Source organism: Oncorhynchus masou, unplaced genomic scaffold (genome assembly GCF_036934945.1).
Source record: "Oncorhynchus masou masou isolate Uvic2021 unplaced genomic scaffold, UVic_Omas_1.1 unplaced_scaffold_2726, whole genome shotgun sequence".
NCBI lineage: Eukaryota > Metazoa > Chordata > Actinopteri > Salmoniformes > Salmonidae > Oncorhynchus > Oncorhynchus masou.
This window is the reverse complement of record NW_027009159.1, coordinates 27,501-51,826: the sequence shown is the minus strand read 5'-3', so window position 1 is coordinate 51,826 and position 24,326 is coordinate 27,501. Positions and strand designations below refer to the sequence as shown.

General features: G+C 47.2%; 1 protein-coding gene across 1 annotated transcript in view; it reads right to left on the bottom strand.

Annotated features, from left to right (window-relative positions):
- Nucleotides 1–1,789: 1,789 nt before the first annotated feature.
- LOC135533852 (rho guanine nucleotide exchange factor 26-like) overlaps nucleotides 1,790–24,326 on the bottom strand; it is a gene marked incomplete at its 3' end in the record, with an annotated part of 35,370 nt that continues 12,833 nt past the window's right edge. The window contains exons 5-10 of the mRNA XM_064961061.1: nucleotides 18,194–18,244; nucleotides 17,107–17,267; nucleotides 5,972–6,124; nucleotides 5,707–5,836; nucleotides 2,046–2,120; nucleotides 1,790–1,879 (exon numbers count right to left, since the gene is read on the bottom strand). Coding sequence (XP_064817133.1) covers nucleotides 1,790–1,879; nucleotides 2,046–2,120; nucleotides 5,707–5,836; nucleotides 5,972–6,124; nucleotides 17,107–17,267; nucleotides 18,194–18,244 — 660 coding nt within the window. The remainder of the gene's footprint in view (nucleotides 1,880–2,045; nucleotides 2,121–5,706; nucleotides 5,837–5,971; nucleotides 6,125–17,106; nucleotides 17,268–18,193; nucleotides 18,245–24,326) is intronic.

The window sequence follows — 24,326 nt, the reverse complement described above, 5'->3', positions numbered from 1 at the left end:
CCCAGCTATAGAGACAGTCATAAAACCCAGCTATAGAGACAGCTATAGAGACAGTCATAAAACCCAGCTATAGAGACAGTCATAAAACCCAGCTATAGAGACAGTCATAAAACCCAGCCATAGAGACAGTCATAAAACCCAGCTATAGAGACAGTCATAAAACCCAGCTATAGAGACAGTCATAAACCCAGCTATAGAGACAGTCAGTCAACCCAGCTATAAAACCCAGCTATAGAGACAGTCATAAAACCCAGCCATAGAGACAGTCATAAAACCCAGCTATAGCTATAGAGACAGTCATAAAACCCAGCTATAGAGACAGTCATACAACCCAGCTATAGAGACAGTCATAAAACCCAGCCATAGAGACAGTCATAAAACCCAGCCATAGAGACAGTCATAAAACCCAGCCATAGAGACAGTCATAAAACCCAGCTATAGAGACAGTCATAAAACCCAGCCATAGAGACAGTCATAAAACCCAGCCATAGAGACAGTCATAAAACCCAGCCATAGAGACAGTCATAAAACCCAGCTATAGAGACAGTCATAAACCCAGCTATAGAGACAGTCAGTCATAAAACCCAGCTATAGAGACAGTCATAAAACCCAGCCATAGAGACAGTCATAAAACCCAGCTATAGAGACAGTCATAAAACCCAGCTATAGAGACAGTCATAAAACCCAGCTATAGAGACAGTCATAAAACCCAGCTATAGAGACAGTCATAAACCCAGCTCATAAAACCCAGCTATAGAGACAGTCATAAAATAAAACCAGCCATAGAGACAGTCATAAACCCAGCTATAGAGACAGTCATAAACCCAGCTATAGAGACAGTCATAAACCCAGCTATAGAGACAGTCATAAAACCCAGCTATAGAGACAGTCATAAACAGTCATAAACCCAGCTATAGAGACAGTCATAACCAGCTATAGAGACAGTCATAAACCCAGCTATACAACCCAGCTATAGAGACAGTCATAAAACCCAGCCATAGAGACAGTCATAAACCCAGCTATAGAGACAGTCATAAACCCAGCTATAGAGACAGTCATAAAACCCAGCTATAGAGACAGCTATAAAACCCAGCTATAGAGACAGTCATAAAACCCAGCTATAGAGACAGTCATAAAACCCAGCTATAGAGAGTCATAAAACCCAGCTATAGAGACAGTCATAAAACCCAGCTATAGAGACAGTCATAAAACCCAGCCATAGAGACAGTCATAAAACCCAGCTATAGAGACAGTCATAAAACCCAGCTATAGAGAGACAGTCATAAAACCCAGCTATAGAGACAGTCATAAAACCCAGCCATAGAGACAGTCATAAAACCCAGCTATAGAGACAGTCATAAACCCAGCTATAGAGACAGTCATAAACCCAGCTATAGAGACAGTCATAAACCCAGCTATAGAGACAGTCATAAAACCCAGCCATAGAGACAGTCATAAAACCCAGCTATAGAGACAGTCATAGAGACAGTCATAAAACCCAGCCATAGAGACATTCAGAGACAGTCATAAAACCCAGCCATAGAGACAGTCATAAAACCCAGCCATAGAGACAGTCATAAAACCCAGCCATAGAGACAGTCATAGAGACAGTCATAAAACCCAGCCATAGAGACAGTCATAAAACCCAGCCATAGAGACAGTCATAGAGACAGTCATAAAACCCAGCCATAGAGACAGTCATAGAGACAGTCATAAAACCCAGCCATAGAGACAGTCATAAAACCCAGCTAGAGACTCACTGGGGAGAATTCCAAGCCCATCTCCATACCTTGATCTTAAAGTCCAGTTGAGAGTTGATGGTGTACATCATCTCTGTTCTCTCCATGGTACGGGCCCCTTCGTTGCACTGACGTACCACCTAAAACACACAGGTATTAGCACTCACAGACACGTGCAGATACATGCAGGCTCACGCTACAAAGACCATGGGGGAAACACAGGCTCCTTCCTTGATCTCATGTTGAGACATAAACCCAGCCTTTGACTTGGCATCAATTTGGGTTCGACACCAGTTGACCTCTCACCTTGCTGACTGATTGAAGGGCTTTCTTACAGGCCTCATAATGAGATGAGCCTTTAGAAGCCTTCTGACAAATGACCTGAAAAACAGAGAGACGAGGTCAGAGGTTAGAGCAGATCACACACACGCACACAGTGGCTGTGTGCACAGTAGAGTATGATGTCATTAAGGCTGTGTACACAGTAGAGTATGATGTCATAAAGGCTGTGTACACAGTAGAGTATGATGTCATAAAGGCTGTGTACACAGTAGAGTATGAGGTCATAAAGGCTGTGTACACAGTAGAGTATGAAGTCATAAAGTAGAGTGTGTGTGAGATCAGCTAGTTAACCACTTTGTTATTCCTGGGAGAGGCTTCCAGAACACATCTCTCACTAACGCTGCTTTCATGAACACACACACACACACACACACACACACACACACACACACACACACACACACACACACACACACACACACACACACACACACACACACACACACACACACACACACACACACACACACACACACACACACACACACACACACACACACACACACACACACACAGCGGTTGGAATCATTAAGTGTTACAGAAACTTTCCCAGGGCTCAAAAACCTCCTACTTCATGGCCTATAGTCCTGCCTTAAACCTCAAGGGAACAACTACAACATGGAAGGAGAGAGAAGGAGAGAGACAGAACAGTAAGTGAAAACATTAGTCAAATAATTGGTAAAAACGAGGGACCAATGAATGACAGAATGAACAAGCATTACTAGGTCAATGGAGTTAGGAGCTGAGCTCTTTGAGCCAGTTAAGACGAAGGCTACATTAGACTAAGGCTACATTAGACTAAGGCTACATTAGACTAAGGCTACATTAGAGAAAGGCTACATTAGAGAAAGGCTACATTAGACTAAGGCTACATTAGACTAAGGCTACATTAGACAAAGGCTACATTAGACTAAGGCTACATTAGACTAAGGCTACATTAGACTAAGGCTACATTAGAGAAAGGCTACATTAGAGAAAGGCTACATTAGACTAAGGCTACATTAGACTAAGGCTACATTAGACAAAGGCTACATTAGAGAAAGGCTACATTAGACTAAGGCTACGTTAGACTAAGGCTACATTAGACTAAGGCTACAGTAGGTGAAGGCTACATTAGAGAAATGCTACATTAGAGAAATGCTACATTAGAGAAAGGCTACATTAGAGAAAGGCTACATTAGAGAAAGGCTACATTAGACTAAGGCTACATTAGACTAAGGCTACATTAGACTAAGGCTACATTAGACTAAGGCTACATTAGACTAAGGCTACATTAGACTAGTCTACATTAGACTAAGGCTACAGCCTCTTCTTGTTTTTATCTGATAGGAACACAGTGATGGTGATGGCCACTAGAGCCTCCTCTTGTTTTTATCTGATAGGAACACAGTGATGGTGATGGCCACTAGAGCCTCCTCTTCTTGTTTTTATCTGATAGGAACACAGTGATGGTGATGGTCACTAGAGCCTCCTCTTGTTTTTATCTGATAGGAACACAGTGATGGTGATGGCCACTAGAGCCTCTTCTTGTTTTTATCTGATAGGAACACAGTGATGGTGATGGTGATGGCCACTAGAGCGTCCTCTTATTTTTATCTGATAGGAACACAGTGATGGTGATGGCCACTAGAGCCTCCTCTTGTTTTTATCTGATAGGAACACAGTGATGGTGATGGTGATGGCCACTAGATCCTCTTCTTGTTGTTTTTATCTGATAGGAACACAGTGATGGTGATGGCCACTAGAGCCTCCTCTTGTTTTTATCTGATAGGAACACAGTGATGGTGATGGTCACTAGAGCCTCCTCTTGTTTTTATCTGATAGGAACACAGTGATGGTGATGGCCACTAGAGCCTCCTCTTGTTTTTATCTGATAGGAACACAGTGATGGTGATGGTGATGGCCACTAGATCCTCTTCTTGTTGTTTTTATCTGATAGGAACACAGTGATGGTGATGGCCACTAGAGCCTCTTCTTGTTTTTATCTGATAGGAACACAGTGATGGTGATGGTGATGGCCACTAGAGCCTCTTCTTCTTGTTTTTATCTGATAGGAACACAGTGATGGTGATGGCCACTAGAGCATCTTCTTCTTGTTTTTATCTTTTTCCAATTTGTAAGTCGCTCTGGATAAGAGCGTCTGCTAAATTACTTAAATGTAAATGTAAATGATAGGAACACAGTGATGGTGATGGCCACTAGAGCCTCTTCTTCTTGTTTTTATCTGATAGGAACACAGTGATGGTGATGGCCACTAGAGCCTCTTCTTCTTGTTTTTATCTGATAGGAACACAGTGATGGTGATGGTCACTAGAGCCTCCTCTTGTTTTTATCTGATAGGAACACAGTGATGGTGATGGCCACTAGAGCCTCTTCTTGTTTTTATCTGATAGGAACACAGTGATGGTGATGGTCACTAGAGCCTCTTCTTGTTTTTATCTGATAGGAACACAGTGATGGTGATGGTCACTAGAGCCTCCTCTTGTTTTTATCTGATAGGAACACAGTGATGGTGATGGTCACTAGAGCCTCCTCTTGTTTTTATCTGATAGGAACACAGTGATGGTGATGGTCACTAGAGCCTCTTCTTGTTTTTATCTGATAGGAACACAGTGATGGTGATGGTCACTAGAGCCTCTTCTTGTTTTTATCTGATAGGAACACAGTGATGGTGATGGTGATGGCCACTAGAGCCTCTTCTTGTTTTTATCTGATAGGAACAGAGTGATGGTGATGGCCACTAGAGCCTCTTCCTCTTGTTTTTATCTGATAGGAACACAGTGATGGTGATGGCCACTAGAGCCTCTTCCTCTTGTTTTTATCTGATAGGAACACAGTGATGGTGATGGCCACTAGAGCCTCCTCTTGTTTTTATCTGATAGGAACACAGTGATGGTGATGGTGATGGCCACTAGAGCCTCCTCTTGTTTTTATCTGATAGGAACACAGTGATGGTGATGGCCACTAGAGCCTCTTCTTGTTTTTATCTGATAGGAACACAGTGATGGTGATGGCCACTAGAGCCTCCTCTTGTTTTTATCTGATAGGAACACAGTGATGGTGATGGTGATGGCCACTAGAGCCTCCTCTTGTTTTTATCTGATAGGAACCCGGTGTGGTCGTCTGCTGCAATAGCCGATCCGTGACCAGGACCGAAGAGTTGTGTGTTCTGAGATGCCGTTCTGCACACCACTGTTGTACTGTGTCGGTATTTGTGACCCACCAGTTATCTTCCACGGTTCTTTCCATTCTCCTTCGACCTCTCGTCAACGAGTTGTTTTCACCCACAGGACTGCCGCTGACTGAATGTTTGTTTGTCCCACCGTTCTCTGTAAACCATAGACACTGTCGTGTGCGTGAAAAGCCCAGGAGGCCGGCTGTTTCGGAGATACTGGATCTGACGACGATACCACGCTTAAAGTCGCTAAAGTTACTCGTTTTGTCCATTCTAACGTTCAAAGGAACAGTAACTGAATGTCTTGATGCCTGTCTGCCTGCTTCATATAGGAAGCCACGACCACGTGACTCACTGTCTGTAGGAGCGAACCATATCATAACCTAATCAACTGGGTATATGAGTGTGTTAGACGTGTGTCCAGTATGTGAGTGTTGTGTGTTGGCTCACATCCATCAGCAGAGGCAGGCGTGTGACTCTCTGCATCGGCAGGATCAGGAAGGAGATCATTGGGAGGTTCCTGCAGTCTGGGTGACCCTCAATACGAGTCAACACCTCCTTAAACACTGGACTCTTACTACTGCTGGGACAGAGAGAGAGAGGGCAGTCATCAGTCACAGTTCAAAGTGTGTGTGTGTGTGTGTGTGTGTGTGTGTGTGTGTGTGTGTGTGTGTGTGTGTGTGTGTGTGTGTGTGTGTGTGTGTGTTGTACTCACACTAGCCTCTGTAGGGTCCTCTGCTGGTAAACCTCATTGGAGCAGTAGGTGATGTAGGGGTCAAAGTTGGACTGGGCGTGTCTGAACACGATGTCACTGATGTCATCTATAACAACGTTCTGCTGGTGCAGGTCCTCTAGCTCTTTAAAGAACCTAACGAGAGACGGAGACAGAGAGACAGAGACACAGACGGAGAGAGAGAGAGAGAGAGAGAGAGACACAGACAGAGAGACAGAGAGACAGAGACAGAGAGAGACACAGACGGAGAGAGAGAGAGAGACACAGACAGAGAGACAGAGAGACAGAGACACAGACAGAGAGACAGAGACACAGACAGAGAGACAGACAGAGAGACAGACAGAGACACAGACAGAGAGACAAGACAGACAAGACAGAGAGACAGAGAGACACAGAGACAGACAGATAGACAGAGACAGAGAGAGACAAGACAGACAAGACAGAGAGACAGAGACAGACAGAGAGACAGAGACAGAGAGAGACAGAGACACAGACGGAGAGAGAGAGACACAGACAGAGAGACAGAGAGACACAGAGACAGAGACACAGACAGAGAGACAGACAGAGAGAGACAGAGACACAGACAGAGAGAGACAAGACAGACAAGACAGAGAGACAGAGAGACAGACAGAGAGACAAAGTGATGGATCAGTAAGTTTTGATAATCGGAGGTCTGCATGTACACATGATTTAGAAGTCAGTGAGAAAACAACAAACACTCTAGAGCATTAAACATCCGATCAGTTCTCCTTCCACACGTCTCAGGAAGGACTAGCATGTCAGAGATGGAATAACAATGGACTGAATCAGCATGATCTGCCTATTTAAGTCATCTTACCCACACGCGCACAAACACACGTACACACAAACACAGGAAGTGCATCTGACACCTCTGTCCCCGCTTCACCATGACATCACTGGAGAGAACCCTCCCGGACCCCCTAAAATAGCCTGGGGGAACCATTAGCAGGTAACACACAGGGCTTCCTCTTCCTGTCGGCATAGGGCAGATGGCCGCTTTAACGACAAAATCTGGTCCCCACCGTGACACACAGGAAACTGTCACACAACCACAGGAAGTTGACCTTAATCAGTTGGGGCTTGTTTCAACTCATCTGCAGAGCCACCTCATAGTGACCTTCCTCATTTCACAAGAGATGGGCATTTATTATGCCAAGGCAGCAGCTACTCTTCCTGGGGTCCAGCCAAATTAAGGCAGTTTATAACAATTTTAAAAAACATGACAAAACATTCACAACACACGGTGTGTCCTCAGGCCCCTACTCCACTACCACATATCAACTAAATCCATGTGTACATGTGTGTATAGTGTGTATGTTATAGTGTGTGTGTTGGTGTGTGTGTGTGTGTGTGTGTCTATGTCTGTCTCTTCACAGTCCCTGCTGTTCCAGAAGGTGCATATTTATTTGTTTTTAAATCTGATTCCAATGCTTGCATCAGTTACTTGATGTGGAATAGAGTTCCATGTAGTCATGGCTCTATGTAGTACTGTGGAATAGAGTTTAATGTAGTCATGGCTCTATGTAGTACTGTGGAATAGAGTTTAATGTAGTCATGGCTCTATGTAGTACTGTGGAATAGAGTTCAATGTAGTCATGGCTCTATGTAGTACTGTGTGCCTCCCATAGTCTGTTCTGGAGTTGGGGACTGTGAAGAGATGTCTTGTGGGATGTGCATGGGTCCGAGCTGCATCCGAGCTGTGTGCCAGTAATTTAGACAGGCTGTCAATATAAATAAAAGTAGTGATGAAGTCAATTCCTCCTCCACTTTGAGAAATGAACGTGCATATTATTAATATTAGCTCTCTGTGTACATCCAAGGGCCAGACGTGCTGTCCTCTTTTAAGCCAAGTCCCTTTTTGTGACACCTGACCACACGACTGAACGGTTGTCCAAACTAGGGCCTGACAACAAGGACGACGTAATCCACCACCTAACACGCATTACAGGATTCGGTGAACCCTTTATGGACAGGCGAGAGGCAGGATAACTTGTGCCCGTGGTCCCTACAGCCGGGTAGGAGATACAGCCCCTACAGCCATGGGACCGGGTAGGAGATAGAGCCCCTACAGCCGGGTAGGAGATACAGCCCCTACAGCCATGGGACCGGGTAGGAGAGGGAGCCCCTACAGCCATGGGACCGGGTAGGAGATAGAGCCCCTACAGCCGGGTAGGAGATACAGCCCCTACAGCCATGGGACCGGGTAGGAGATAGAGCCCCTACAGCCGGGTAGGAGATACAGCCCCTACAGCCGGGTAGGAGATACAGCCCCTACAGCCATGGGACCGGGTAGGAGATACAGCCCCTACAGCCATGGGACCGGGTAGGAGATAGAGCCCCTACAGCAGGGTAGGAGATACAGCCCCTACAGCCGGGTAAGAGATACAGCCCCTACAGCCGGGTAGGAGATACAGCCGGGTAGGAGATACAGCCCCTACAGCCGGGTAGGAGATACAGCCCCTACAGCCGGGTAGGAGATACAGCCCCTACAGCCGGGTAGGAGATACAGCCGGGTAGGAGATACAGCCCCTACAGCCGGGTAGGAGATACAGCCCCTACAGCCGGGTAGGAGATACAGCCGGGTAGGAGATACAGCCCCTACAGCCGGGTAGGAGATACAGCCCCTACAGCCGGGTAGGAGATACAGCCCCTACAGCCGGGTAGGAGATACAGCTCCTACAGCCGGGTAGGAGATACAGCCCCTACAGCCATGGGACCAGTAATGTACTTCTCCAGACAGAGAGGGCTCCATTACAAAATTCATCTGGTAACAACTTTGTTAGCTTGATGGCTAGCAGCTTCGTTACACGTGTCTGAGGGGTGAGGTTACACGTAGCTGTGGGGTGAGGTTACACGTAGCTGTGGGGTGAGGTTACACGTAGCTGTGGGGTGAGGTTACACGTAGCTGTGGGGTGAGGTTACACGTAGCTGTGGGGTGAGGTTACACGTAGCTGTGGGGTGAGGTTACACGTAGCTGTGGGGTGAGGTTACACGTAGCTGTGGGGTGAGGTTACACGTAGCTGTGGGGTGAGGTTACACGTAGCTGTGGGGTGAGGTTACACGTGTCTGTGGGGTGAGGTTACACGTAGCTGTGGGGTGAGGTTACACGTAGCTGTGGGGTGAGGTTACACGTAGCTGTGGGGTGAGGTTACACGTAGCTGTGGGGTGAGGTTACACGTAGCTGTGGGGTGAGGTTACACGTAGCTGTGGGGTGAGGTTACACGTAGCTGTGGGGTGAGGTTACACGTAGCTGTGGGGTGAGGTTACACGTAGCTGTGGGGTGAGGTTACACGTAGCTGTGGCTGTGGGGTGAGGTTACACGTAGCTGTGGCTGTGGGGTGAGGTTACACGTAGCTGTGGCTGTGGGGTGAGGTTACACGTAGCTGTGGGGTGAGGTTACACGTAGCTGTGGCTGTGGGGTGAGGTTACACGTAGCTGTGGGGTGAGGTTACACGTAGCTGTGGGGTGAGGTTACACGTAGCTGTGGCTGTGGGGTGAGGTTACACGTAGCTGTGGCTGTGGGGTGAGGTTACACGTAGCTGTGGCTGTGGGGTGAGGTTACACGTGTATGAGGGGTGAGGTTACACGTAGCTGTGGGGTGAGGTTACACGTAGCTGTGGGGTGAGGTTACACGTAGCTGTGGCTGTGGGGTGAGGTTACACGTAGCTGTGGCTGTGGGGTGAGGTTACACGTAGCTGTGGCTGTGGGGTGAGGTTACACGTGTATGAGGGGTGAGGTTACACGTAGCTGTGGGGTGAGGTTACACGTAGCTGTGGGGTGAGGTTACACGTAGTTGTGGCTGTGGGGTGAGGTTACACGTAGCTGTGGCTGTGGGGTGAGGTTACACGTAGCTGTGGCTGTGGGGTGAGGTTACACGTGTCTGTGGCTGTGGGGTGAGGTTACACGTAGCTGTGGCTGTGGGGTGAGGTTGCACGTGGCTGTGGCTGTGGGGTGAGGTTACACGTAGCTGTGGGGTGAGGTTACACATAGCTGTGGCTGTGGGGTGAGGTTACACGTAGCTGTGGCTGTGGGGTGAGGTTACACGTAGCTGTGGCTGTGGGGTGAGGTTACACGTAGCTGTGGCTGTGGGGTGAGGTTACACGTAGCTGTGGCTGTGGGGTGAGGTTACACGTAGCTGTGGCTGTGGGGTGAGGTTACACGTAGCTGTGGCTGTGGGGTGAGGTTACACGTAGCTGTGGCTGTGGGGTGAGGTTACACGTAGCTGTGGCTGTGGGGTGAGGTTACACGTAGCTGTGGCTGTGGGGTGAGGTTACACGTAGCTGTGGCTGTGGGGTGAGGTTACACGTAGCTGTGGCTGTGGGGTGAGGTTACACGTAGCTGTGGCTGTGGGGTGAGGTTACACGTGGCTGAGGTTTCCATAGGAATGAGGTGGGGAGGACTATGAAGCAGTACAGGCCTGAACAGAGAGAGGTTAGCATGAATAACAGACTGACACACAGCTGCCAGTATGAGCTAACCCAGGGGACCATGAACACACTGTTACAGAGGAACAGAGGGCTGTGTGTGTTTACGAGAGAGAGGGGGGAGTCATGTAGAGAGAGGAGGGAGAGTCACGTAGAGAGCAGTGGGAGTCATGTAGAGAGAGAGTGGGGGTAGAGTCATGTAGAGAGAGGGGGAGAGAGTTATGTAGAGAGAGAGTCATGTAGAGAGAGAGTGGGGGGAGAGTCATGTAGAGAGAGAGTGGGGGAGAGTCATGTAGAGAGAGAGTGGGGGTAGAGTCATGTAGAGAGAGGGGGAGTCATGTAGAGAGCAGTGGGAGTCATGTAGAGAGAGGGGGGTCACGTAGAGAGCAGTGGGAGTCATGTAGAGAGAGTGGGGGGAGATTCATGTAGAGAGAGAGTGGGGGGAGATTCATGTAGAGAGAGTGTGGGGAGAGTCACGTAGAGAGAGTGGGGGAGAGCCACGTAGAGAGAGTGGGGGAGAGCCACGTAGAGAGAGTGGGGGAGAGCCACGTAGAGAGAGTGGGGGAGAGCCACGTAGAGAGAGTGGGGGAGAGCCACGTAGAGAGAGTGGGGGGAGAGCCACGTAGAGAGAGTGGGGAGAGTCACATAGAGAGAGGGGGGGAGTCACGTAGAGAGAGGGGGAGAGTCATGTAGAGAGAGTGTGGGGTGAGAGTCAAGTAGAGAGAGTGGGGGGAGAGTCATGCAGAGAGAGTGGGGTAGAGTCATGTAGAGAGAGGGGGAGTCACGTAGAGAGGGGGTCACGTAGAGAGCAGTGGGAGTCATGTAGAGAGAGTGGGGGGAGAGTCATGTAGAGAGAGTGTGGGGTGAGAGTCATGTAGAGAGAGTGGGGGAGAGTCACAGAGAGAGATTGGGGGTAGAGTCATGTAGAGAGGGGGGAGTCATGTAGAGAGAGGGGGGTCACGTGAGAGCAGTGGGAGTCATGTAGAGAGAGAGTGGGGGGAGAGTCATGTAGAGAGAGTGTGGGGTGAGAGTCATGTAGAAGAGTGGGGGGAGAGTCATGCAGAGAGAGAGTGGGGGGAGAGTCACAGAGAGAGAGTGGGGGAGAGTCATGTAGAGAGAGTGGGGGAGAGTCATGTAGAGAGAGTGGGGGGAGAGTCACGTAGAGAGAGTGGGGGAGAGTCACGTAGAGAGAGTGGGGGAGAGTCACGTAGAGAGAGTGGGGGAGAGTCACGCAGAGAGAGTGGGGGAGAGTCACGTAGAGAGAGAGGGGGAGTCAGTAGAGAGGGGGGGGGAGAGTCACGTAGAGAGAGAGAGTGGGGGGAGAGTCACGTAGAGAGAGAGTGGGGGGAGAGTCACGTAGAGAGAGAGTGGGGGGAGAGTCACGTAGAGAGAGAGTGGGGGAGAGTCACGTAGAGAGAGAGTGGGGGAGAGTCACATAGAGAGAGAGTGGGGGGGGAGTCACGTAGAGAGAGAGTGGGGGGAGAGTCACATAGAGAGAGAGTGGGGGGAGAGTCACGTAGAGAGAGAGTGGGGGGGGAGTCACGTAGAGAGAGAGTGGGGGGGGGGAGTCACGTAGAGAGAGAGTGGGGGAGAGTCACGTAGAGAGAGAGTGGGGGGAGTCACGTAGAGAGAGTGGGGGGAGAGTCACGTAGAGAGAGTGGGGGAGAGTCACGTAGAGAGAGAGTGGGGGTAGAGTCACGTAGAGAGAGAGTGGGGGTAGAGTCACATAGAGAGAGAGAGGGGGGAGTCACGTAGAGAGAGGGGGGAGAGTCACGTAGAGAGAGGGGAGAGTCACGTAGAGAGAGAGGGGAGAGTCACGTAGAGAGAGAGGGGGAGTCACGTAGAGAGAGAGGGGGAGTCACGTAGAGAGAGAGGGGGGAGTTACGTAGAGAGAGAGGGGGGAGTCACATAGAGAGAGAGTGGGGGGGAGCCATGCAGAGAGAGGGAGGAGCCATGCAGAGAGAGGGAGGAGCCATGCAGAGAGAGGGAGGAGCCATGCAGAGAGAGGGAGGAGCCATGCAGAGAGAGGGAGGGGCCATGCAGAGAGAGGGAGGGGCCATGCAGAGAGAGGGAGGAGCCATGCAGAGAGAGGGAGGAGTCATGCAGAGAGCGGGAGGAGTCATGCAGAGAGCGTCCACTGGGAGGTAGGTGGGGGCGGTACATCTTGTAGAAAACACAAACTCACCTCTTTTACAAGAGCACTGCTCTGTGAAGCGCAACAAGTATGAATGAGCTCCTGCTGAGTCCTGTATCACTGTAAATACTGCACGGCCAATGCAGATGTCAGATTGGCCAAGCGCACAGATGCACAATGCACTTCTCCCCACAGAATGAGCTCTTTCTCCTGACAACATGTGCACTTCATTGTGTGATTGTTACAGTGTCTATCAATTCCCCATTACACACGTCACCAGTAGTACATTTACCAATTCATTCCTATCATTTCTAATCTACAATGTTTGATACTTTGGTTACGATCATTTCTCTTAATGCTTTTCATATTAGTATTCTGGTATTTAGTCTTCATTTTCAGAATGGGCATATTATTATTATTATTATTATTATTATTATTATTATTATTATTATTATTATTATTTGGAATGGGCCTGATTTACACATAGAAGTAGTCCTATTGGCGTCCTGGCCTGATTTACGCATAGAAGTAGCCCTATTGGCTACCTGGCCTGATTTAATTTTAAGCATAGAAGTAGCCCTATTGGCTACCTGGCCTGATTTACACATAGAAGTAGTCCTATTGGCGTCCTGGCCTGATTTACGCATAGAAGTAGCCCTATTGGCTACCTGGCCTGATTTACACATAGAAGAAGCCCTATTGGCTACCTGGCCTGATTTACACATAGAAGAAGCCCTATTGGCTACCTGGCCTGATTTACACATAGAAGTAGCCCTATTGGCGTCCTGGCCTGATTTACGCATAGAAGTAGCCCTATTGTCTACCTGGCCTGATTTACGCATAGAAGTAGCCCTATTGTCTACCTGGCCTGATTTACACATAGAAGTAGCCCTATTGTCTACCTGGCCTGATTTACACATAGAAGTAGCCCTATTGGCTACCTGGCCTGATTTAATTTTAAGCATAGAAGTAGGCCTATAGGCTACCTGGCCTGATTTACGCATAGAAGTAGGCCTACAGGCTACCTGGCCTGATTTACACATAGAAGTAGTCCTATTGACTACCTGGCCTGATTTACACATAGAAGTAGGCCTATTGTCTACCTGGCCTGATTTACACATAGAAGTAGTCCTATTGACTACCTGGCCTGATTTACACATAGAAGTAGTCCTATTGACTACCTGGCCTGATTTACACATAGAAGTAGGCCTATTGTCTACCTGGCCTGATTTACACATAGAAGTAGTCCTATTGACTACCTGGCCTGATTTACACATAGAAGTAGTCCTATTGTTTACCTGGCCTGATTTACACATAGAAGTAGTCCTATTGACTACCTGGCCTGACTTACACATAGAAGTAGTCCTATTGTTTACCTGGCCTGATTTACACATAGAAGTAGTCCTATTGTTTACCTGGCCTGATTTACACATAGAAGTAGTCCTATTGTCTACCTGGCCTGATTTACACATAGAAGTAGTCCTATTGTCTACCTGGCCTGATTTACACATAGAAGTAGTCCTATTGTCTACCTGGCCTGATTTACACATAGAAGTAGTCCTATTGATTACCTGGCCTGATTTACACATAGAAGTAGTCCTATTGACTACCTGGCCTGATTTACACATAGAAGTAGTCCTATTGTTTACCTGGCCTGATTTACACATAGAAGTAGTCCTATTGGCTACCTGGCCTGATTTACACATAGAAGTAGCCCTATTGTTTACCTGGCCTGATTTACACATAGAAGTAGTCCTATTGGCTACCTGGCCTGATTTACACATAGAAGTAGTCGTATTGACTACCTGGCCTGATTTACACATAGAAGTAGTCCTATTGTTTACCTGGCCTGATTTACACATAGAAGTAGTCCTATTGACTACCTGGCCTGATTTACACATAGAAGTAGTCCTATTGACTACCTGGCCTGATTTACACATAGAAGTAGTCCTATTGACTACCTGGCCTGATTTACACATAGAAGTAGTCCTATAGGCTACCTGGCCTGATTTACACATAGAAGTAGTCCTATAGGCTACCTGGCCTGATTTACACATAGAAGTAGTCCTATTGACTACCTGGCCTGATTTACACATAGAAGTAGGCCTATTGTCTACCTGGCCTGATTTACACATAGAAGTAGTCCTATTGGCTACCTGGCCTGATTTACGCATAGAAGTAGTCCTATTGACTACCTGGCCTGTGCACAAATGTAGACATATAAAATGTGCCCATTTGGGGATCTGATAGTATTTCTGATTGGCTTACCTTACCACCAATAATAACCTGTGGAGCTTCTCAACGTAATATTTTCTTCACCTCAAACAGCGAGCTAACAAAGTCTGTTTCTACATCCATTATAGTTCCTCAAAATCTTTCCAGCTCTCTACCTTTTGATAACCACTCAGCGTGAAATGGAAAAATGTCATGCTCTGATCCAGTGGAAATGTCATTAAATAGGCCTACCTGATGACCTCTTATCAGTGCTTGACTTGGACTGAAATAGGTTCCTTTACTCATTTTGGATGCTGGTACTGTTTATATTTAGTTGCAGGAGTTCCACAATACTTTAGAGAGAATATTCTATCGGAGGAACAGGAGCTCAAGCAGTAGAACATTTGAGGTGTCAGTACTCAGCTCCAGGGAGCTCCTGCCCAAGTCCAGCACTGCTTCTTATCCCTTGTGCAAATAGCCTACAGCTGTGTCTGTCCCAAGCTCACTGGGGAGGGAAACTGAGGGCCCAGAATATTTTATACAATGTTGCAAGTTCGCTAATGCAAGCTTCAGGCCTGACCCAAGTTCATAGTTGATACAATGTTTCAAGGTGCTTCAGGCCTGACCCAAGTTCATAGTTGATACAATGTTTCAAGGTGCTTCAGGCCTGACCCAAGTTCATAGTTGATACAATGTTTCAAGGTGCTTCAGGCCTGACCCAAGTTCATAGTTGATACAATGTTTCAAGGTGCTTCAGGCCTGACCCAAGTTAATAGTTGATACAATGTTTCAAGGTGCTTCAGGCCTGACCCAAATTAATAGTTGATACAATGTTTCAAGATGCTTCAGGCCTGACCCAAATTAATAGTTGATACAATGTTTCAAGGTGCTTCAGGCCTGACCCAAGTTAATAGTTGATACAATGTTTCAAGGTGCTTCAGGCCCGACCCAAGTTCATAGTTGATACAATGTTTCAAGGTGCTTCAGGCCTGACCCAAGTTCATAGTTGATACAATGTTTCAAGGTGCTTCAGGCCTGACCCAAGTTCATAGTTGATACAATGTTTCAAGGTGCTTCAGGCCTGACCCAAGTTCATAGTTGATACAATGTTTCAAGGTGCTTCAGGCCTGACCCAAGTTCATAGTTGATACAATGTTTCAAGGTGCTTCAGGCCTGACCCAAGTTCATAGTTGATACAATGTTTCAAGGTGCTTCAGGCCTGACCCAAGTTAATAGTTGATACAATGTTTCAAGGTGCTTCAGGCCTGACCCAAGTTCATAGTTGATACAATGTTTCAAGGTGCTTCAGGCCTGACCCAAGTTCATAGTTGATACAATGTTTCAAGGTGCTTCAGGCCTGACCCAAGTTAATAGTTGATACAATGTTTCAAGGTGCTTCAGGCCTGACCCAAGTTCATAGTTGATACAATGTTTCAAGGTGCTTCAGGCCTGACCCAAGTTCATAGTTGATACATTGTTTCAAGGTGCTTCAGGCCTGACCCAAGTTCATAGTTGATACAATGTTTCAAGGTGCTTCAGGCCTGACCCAAGTTCATAGTTGATACATTGTTTCAAGGTGCTTCAGGCCTGACCCAAGTTCATAGTTGATATGTTTCAAGTTTGTTGCAGACAGGCCATGTGTAGCCAATGTGATTTATAAGATATTTATTTTTAAATCAGGATATTTTCTACCTGCAATGTTTTTATTTGTTGGCTTTATGTAGGCTATTTTTACATAGTTGCCAACGGCAACAGAAGTTACTTTTTAAAGTTATTTTTTATTTAGATTTGGATAGAATTTTGATTAACCACATGACAATGACGTTATAATAAATTAAATGAAACTGTTTCACAAACATTGTTTCACAAACATATGAAAACAATAACTGCCAAGTAGATCGATAGAAAATTCCACATGAGAAAGTTTGACGAATCATCACGTAGCTTATTACCAGAATCTGTGAAAGCCAGCAAGAAAGGGAAGAGGATGGTCCGGCAGGTTAAGGTTTTTTTCTTCTGGTAATCTTGATCTCTGGCTCCCTCTTGAGTAATTTGTCTTATTATATTAAACCGTAAGCTTAAAGCATTAGACAAGCTCAGTACATATATAGTTGATTTGATTAATACACATAGTGTGTCTACATATGGAAAAATACATGTTTAAGAACAAACAACTTTCGGTTGACCAAGATGTTTTTTGTTGGGTACAGCCCGAGTTCTCACACTGACCTCACACACCACAGGACCATCAACTACAATACCCACAATCCACCTTTCTCTAGCTAAGGCAAGCACACACACACACACAAACACACAGGACCTACTTCTTGCTGGCCTCACACACATCTGTGATGTTGGAGAAGAGGTGGTGGTGCTCGGTCTTGGTCATGGTGTCACTGAGCTCCGCTGAGTTCTGAAACATCCGGATCAGAACCTCCAGACTGTGGAGGTAGGAGTGTTCTGACGATATCAACTCAAATATGGCCTGACAGAGAGAACGAGAGAGAGAGAGAGAGAGACAGACAGAGAGATGGAGACAGAGAGAGACAGAGACACAGAGAGACAGACAGACAGACAGACAGACAGACAGACAGACAGAGACAGAGATAGAGAGAGAGACAGAGAGAGAGAGAGATAGACAGACAGAGAGACAGACAGAGAGATGGAGACAGAGAGAGACAGAGACACAGAAAGACAGAGAGAGAGACAGACAGACAGACAGACAGAGAGGACAGACAGACAGACAGAGAGACAGACAGACAGACAGACAGACAGACAGACAGACAGACAGACAGACAGACAGACAGAGACAGAGAGACAGAGATAGAGACAGAGAGAGAGAGAGACAGAGAGAGAGAGGGTGTAAATGAAATGCATTAATGTACCTAACATCTGTGAGCTGTACCAATATCTGTGGCATGTCATTGGTCAATCACGTGTGTGCGAGGTGCAGGCTAGAGAGATGTCATAGCAGGGCTGAAAGGCCAGCGGGCAACATTCAAGACAGAACTCAAATAAAACTTAATGTTGGTAAGAGAAACACCGGTATGTTATACCTCTGCACATTGTTACATCTCTGTCCTCTATAGACATTTATTTACTATGAATTCATCTGTCCCTGACATATAAACGGGTTTATTTGTCTACGGTCGATATATTCTAGCCCTCCCCTTTAAGAAGGGTTTATTACTGCGACGGGGAGGTTACAGGAAGGGGAGTTCAGACACTGTATAATACATTTCCCAGGGTGCAACAGGAAGTGGCTTTTCTGTGTGTACAGATTTCTAACTCTCTGGAGGCAGTCGGCTTTATCCTTCGTAGGAGGAACTGTCCATGTTGGAAGGGAAAGGGTCGTACACACGCACACACACACACCACACACAACACACACACACACCCCGGGGCTGTTACCTCTTGTCTTTTCCACTCCTCCTGGCTGAGCTTAAGGCCGCTCTTCTTCACCTGCGGGAAAAACAGAGTTTAGAACATCGGGTTCAGTAATAACACGAGGAAGAACATGTCATCTCTAACAACAGAAGTCTAATGGCCACAACTTACACACAACCAGGTACAAGCTGTACCTTAAGGAATGAGAGGAATTGTTTAGAGGTGAGGCAGACCTCTGTGTACGTCAAGGTTGTCTCTATCGGTATCCATCACAAGTAGTGCTAACTCTCAGACCTAGGGGTCCGCTTTTAGAGAAATGAAAGCTACTGTGTGTTCAGCCCAACTCTCAGATCTAGGGGTCCGCTTTTAGAGAAATGAAAGCTACTGTGTGTTCAGCACAACTCTCAGACCTAGGGGTCTTTCTCTGAGAAAGGTGGCCCTAGCAACGATTCAACATATGCTTGCCAATGTGCCTCTCCCACAGAAGGTTCTGAGGGAAATGAATAACAGAACTGTTCAAGTGGTGAGAAAGTGGTTATGTTTCAACACACCACACGTGATGTCTTCATGAGCTAAAGAGATGGGGGTTTATGTGTCTATGCTTCAACACACCACACGTGATGTCTTCATGAGCCAAAGAGATGGGGGTTTAGGTGTCTATGCTTCAACACACCACACGTGATGTCTTCATGAGCCAAAAAGATGAGGGTTTATGTGTCTATGCTTCAACACACCACACGTGATGTCTTCATGAGCCAAAGAGATGGGGGTTTAGGTGTCTATGCTTCAACACACCACACGTGATGTCTTCATGAGCCAAAGAGATGGGGGTTTAGAATGTTGAGTGGATTTATACTGAACATGCTCAACAGTGACGATGTGACAGTCAGGGAGTTAGTGGACCTATGGAGGAGGAAGGTTCCACTGGTCAGGGACACCGAGGACAACTTCCTGGGCTTCAGGAGGAAGGTTCCACTGGCCAGCGACACCGAGGACAACTTCCTGGGCTTCAGGAGGAAGGTTCCACTGGTCAGGGACACCGAGGACAACTTCCTGGGCTTCAGGAGGAAGGTTCCACTGGCCAGCGACACCGAGGACAACTTCCTGGGCTTCAGGAGGAAGGTTCCACTGGCCAGCGACACGAGGACAACTTCCTGGGCTTCAGGAGGAAGGTTCCACTGGCCAGCGACACCGAGGACAACTTCCTGGGCTTCAGGAGGAAGGTTCCACTGGTCAGGGACACCGAGGACAACTTCCTGGGCTTCAGGATGAAGGTTCCACTGGCCAGCGACACCGAGGACAACTTCCTGGGCTTCAGGAGGAAGGTTCCACTGGTCAGGGACACCGAGGACAACTTCCTGGGCTTCAGGAGGAAGGTTCCACTGGCCAGCGACACCGAGGACAACTTCCTGGGCTTCAGGAGGAAGGTTCCTCTGGCCAGCGACACCGAGGACAACTTCCTGGGCTTCAGGAGGAAGGTTCCACTGGTCAGGGACACCGAGGACAACTTCCTGGGCTTCAGGAGGAAGGTTCCACTGGCCAGCGACACCGAGGACAACTTCCTGGGCTTCAGGAGGAAGGTTCCACTGGTCAGGGACACCGGAGGACAACTTCCTGGGCTTCAGGAGGAAGGTTCCACTGGCCAGCGACACCGAGGACAACTTCCTGGGCTTCAGGAGGAAGGTTCCACTGGTCAGGGACACCGAGGACAACTTCCTGGGCTTCAGGAGGAAGGTTCCACTGGCCAGCCGACACCGAGGACAACTTCCTGGGCTTCAGGAGGAAGGTTCCACTGGTCAGGGACACCGAGGACAACTTCCTGGGCTTCAGGAGGAAGGTTCCACTGGCCAGCGACACCGAGGACAACTTCCTGGGCTTCAGGAGGAAGGTTCCACTGGCCAGGGACACCGAGGACAACTTCCTGGGCTTCAGGAGGAAGGTTCCACTGGCCAGCGACACCGAGGACAACTTCCTGGGCTTCAGGAGGAAGGTTCCACTGGTCAGGGACACCGAGGACAACTTCCTGGGCTTCAGGAGGAAGGTTCCACTGGCCAGCGACACCGAGGACAACTTCCTGGGCTTCAGGAGGAAGGTTCCACTGGCCAGCGACACCGAGGACAACTTCCTGGGCTTCAGGAGGAAGGTTCCACTGGTCAGGGACACCGAGGACAACTTCCTGGGCTTCAGGAGGAAGGTTCCACTGGCCAGCGACACTGAGGACAACTTCCTGGGCTTCAGGAGGAAGGTTCCACTGGTCAGGGACACCGAGGACAACTTCCTGGGCTTCAGGAGGAAGGTTCCACTGGCCAGCGACACCGAGGACAACTTCCTGGGCTTCAGGAGGAAGGTTCCACTGGCCAGCGACACCGAGGACAACTTCCTGGGCTTCAGGAGGAAGGTTCCACTGGCCAGCGACACCGAGGACAACTTCCTGGGCTTCAGGAGGAAGGTTCCACTGGCCAGCGACACCGAGGACAACTTCCTGGGCTTCAGGAGGAAGGTTCCACTGGTCAGGGACACCGAGGACAACTTCCTGGGCTTCAGGAGGAAGGTTCCACTGGCCAGCGACACGAGGACAACTTCCTGGGCTTCAGGAGGAAGGTTCCACTGGCCAGCGACACCGAGGACAACTTCCTGGGCTTCAGGAGGAAGGTTCCACTGGCCAGCGACACCGAGGACAACTTCCTGGGCTTCAGGAGGAAGGTTCCACTGGCCAGCGACACCGAGGACAACTTCCTGGGCTTCAGGAGGAAGGTTCCACTGGCCAGCGACACCGAGGACAACTTCCTGGGCTTCAGGAGGAAGGTTCCACTGGCCAGCGACACCGAGGACAACTTCCTGGGCTTCAGGAGGAAGGTTCCACTGGCCAGCGACACCGAGGACAACTTCCTGGGCTTCAGGAGGAAGGTTCCACTGGCCAGCGACACCGAGGACAACTTCCTGGGCTTCAGGAGGAACCCCTCAGCCCACTGAGGTTAACGCCCACAGTGTCATAATATCTACACCCCTCAGCCCACTGAGGTTAACGCCCACAGTGTCATAATATCTACACCCCTCAGCCCACTGAGGTTAACGCCCACAGTGTCATAATATCTACACCCCTCAGCCCACTGAGGTTAACGCCCACAGTGTCATAATATCTACACCCCTCAGCCCACTGAGGTTAACGCCCACAGTGTCATAATTTATTCACCCCTCAGCCCACTGAGGTTAACGCCCACAGTGTCATAATATCTACACCCCTCAGCCCACTGAGGTTAACGCCCACAGTGTCATAATATCTAATATAATAACATAATAATCTAATATAATAATATAATATAATAATATAACATAATAATATAATATAATATAATAATATAATAATATCTAATATAATAACATAATAATCTAATATAATAATCTAATATAATAATCTAATAATATAATATAATAATATAACATAATAATATAATCTAATATAATAATATAATAATCTAATATAATAATCTAATATAATAATCTAATATAATAATATAATATAATAATCTAATATAATAATATAATATAATAATATAATATAATAATATAATATAATAATATAATATAATAATATAATATAATAATATAATATAATAATATAATATAATATTTTCCCGGGTCACAGGCGGAGCCACACCAGCGTTCTGAACAGCAGAATGTATCTCAATAACACCAAAGAGATTCAAAATGTCTGCTTTGGTTAGGGATTTAAGGCTAGGGTTAAGGTCAGGCATTAACTCTGAATGGTTAAGGTTAGGGTTAAGGTCACCAGGGACCTTTGCCACCAGAGACCTTTGCCACCAGAGACCTTTGCCACCAGAGACATTTGCCACCAGAGACATTTGCCACCAGAGACATTTGCCACCAGAGACCTTTGCCACCAGAGACTAGGGTTGTCACTATACCAGCATGGTGATACTACCATACCTGATTTTCTATGAAAAATACAAGGCTGGTCTAAACCTTTGGTTGTTTAAAACCTACTGTATGTAACAGTGTGGTGTAGTTTAGGAAAATACACGTTTCTGCGTGACGACATCAGGACTGTTTTCCTCAGGAAATGTAGTCTGCTTCATGTTCTGTCCTTGCCATGGTAACTGTATCACGATACTGCTATTGTAACCACCCTAATGGAGACCTTTGCAAACACATCCAGACTAGGGGCACACACACACACACAAAGGAGCCATCTTTGTGTTCCTGACAGGTTGAGACAATATCAGTGGCTTCAACAACCTCCTCATGGCCCAGCAGATGTTATACACACACACACACACACACACACACACACACACACACACACACACACACACATAGCTAAAAGCTTGCCAAGCTTGTTTTAATTTGCAAGACAAATTCCTTTTAAGGGCAATCAACTTCTATGTATCTACTGTCTCTACGGCCTCGCACGTCTTTAGTGTCCTAGTAAACACCTTCCCGCCAGGACAACTGAACTCCGTCCTGCGTTTGGACTTTCCCTGAGAACACAGAGAGACAGGTGTAACTGTGACAACCGAAACTCGGTTTTCAGTCAACAGGGAGTGCTTGGGGTAAGAGGTTGGCTGTCGGCATCATCTTACCCTCCCCTGTCCTATCCTTAACCGGGGGGGGTTAAACCTCTCATCCAAGAGTATGGTGTCAACACTCTTAGATATATACCAACTTCCTCCTGTCCCTACTGTTACTGGAATCTAGAAACTTCTAGGAAACAGAATAGTCCTAACCTACATTAGTTACAGGAAACTTTATTTTGCAGAGGCTCTTATCCAGAGAGACTTGCCATAGAAATCACATACATTTTCATTGAAGTCCATACTGGTCCCCTACGGGAATCGAACCCACAAACCTGGTGTTGATATCTTGTAACCATTAAGTTAACTTTCTAAAATGTACAAAATGCTCTGCCGTTCTGCATTTGGTTTGTTAATTTAGTATCTAGTTAGCTATCTAACTACTATAAACCACTACAGCCTGCCCTGTTCACTGTGTAAACAGCTGAACATCTAACTACTATAAACCACTGCAGCCTGCCCTGTTCACTGTGTAAACAGCTGAACATCTAACTACTATAAACCACTACAGCCTGCCCTGTTCACTGTGTAAACAGCTGAACATCTAACTACTATAAACCACTGCAGCCTGCCCTGTTCACTGTGTAAACAGCTGAACATCTAACTACTATAAACCACTGCAGCCTGCCCTGTTCACTGTGTAAACAGCTGAACATCTAACTACTATAAACCACTACAGCCTGCCCTGTTCACTGTGTAAACAGCTGAACATCTAACTACTATAAACCACTACAGCCTGCCCTGTTCACTGTAAATAGCTGAACATCTAACTACTATAAACCACTGTAGCCTGCCCTGTTCACTGTAAATAGCTGAACATCTAACTACTATAAACCACTACAGCCTGCCCTGTTCACTGTAAACAGCTGAACATCTAACTACTATAAACCACTACAGCCTGCCCTGTTCACTGTGTAAACAGCTGAACATCTAACTACAATAAACCACTACAGCCTGCCCTGTTCACAGTAAACAGCTGAACATCTAACTACTATAAACCACTACAGCCTGCCCTGTTCACAGTAAACAGCTGAACATCTAACTACTATAAACCACTACAGCCTGCCCTGTTCAGTGTAAACAGCTGAACATCTAACTACTATAAACCACTACAGCCTGCCCTGTTCACTGTGTAAACAGCTGAACATCTAACTACTATAAACCACTACAGCCTGCCCTGTTCACAGTAAACAGCTGAACATCTAACTACTATAAACCACTACAGCCTGCCCTGTTCACTGTGTAAACAGCTGAACATCTAACTACTATAAACCACTGCAGCCTGCCCTGTTCACTGTGTAAACAGCTGAACATCTAACTACTATAAACCACTACAGCCTGCCCTGTTCACTGTAAACAGCTGAACATCTAACTACTATAAACCACTGCAGCCTGCCCTGTTCACTGTGTAAACAGCTGAACATCTAACTACTATAAACCACTGCAGCCTGCCCTGTTCACTGTAAACAGCTGAACATCTAACTACTATAAACCACTACAGCCTGCCCTGTTCACTGTGTAAACAGCTGAACATCTAACTACTATAAACCACTACAGCCTGCCCT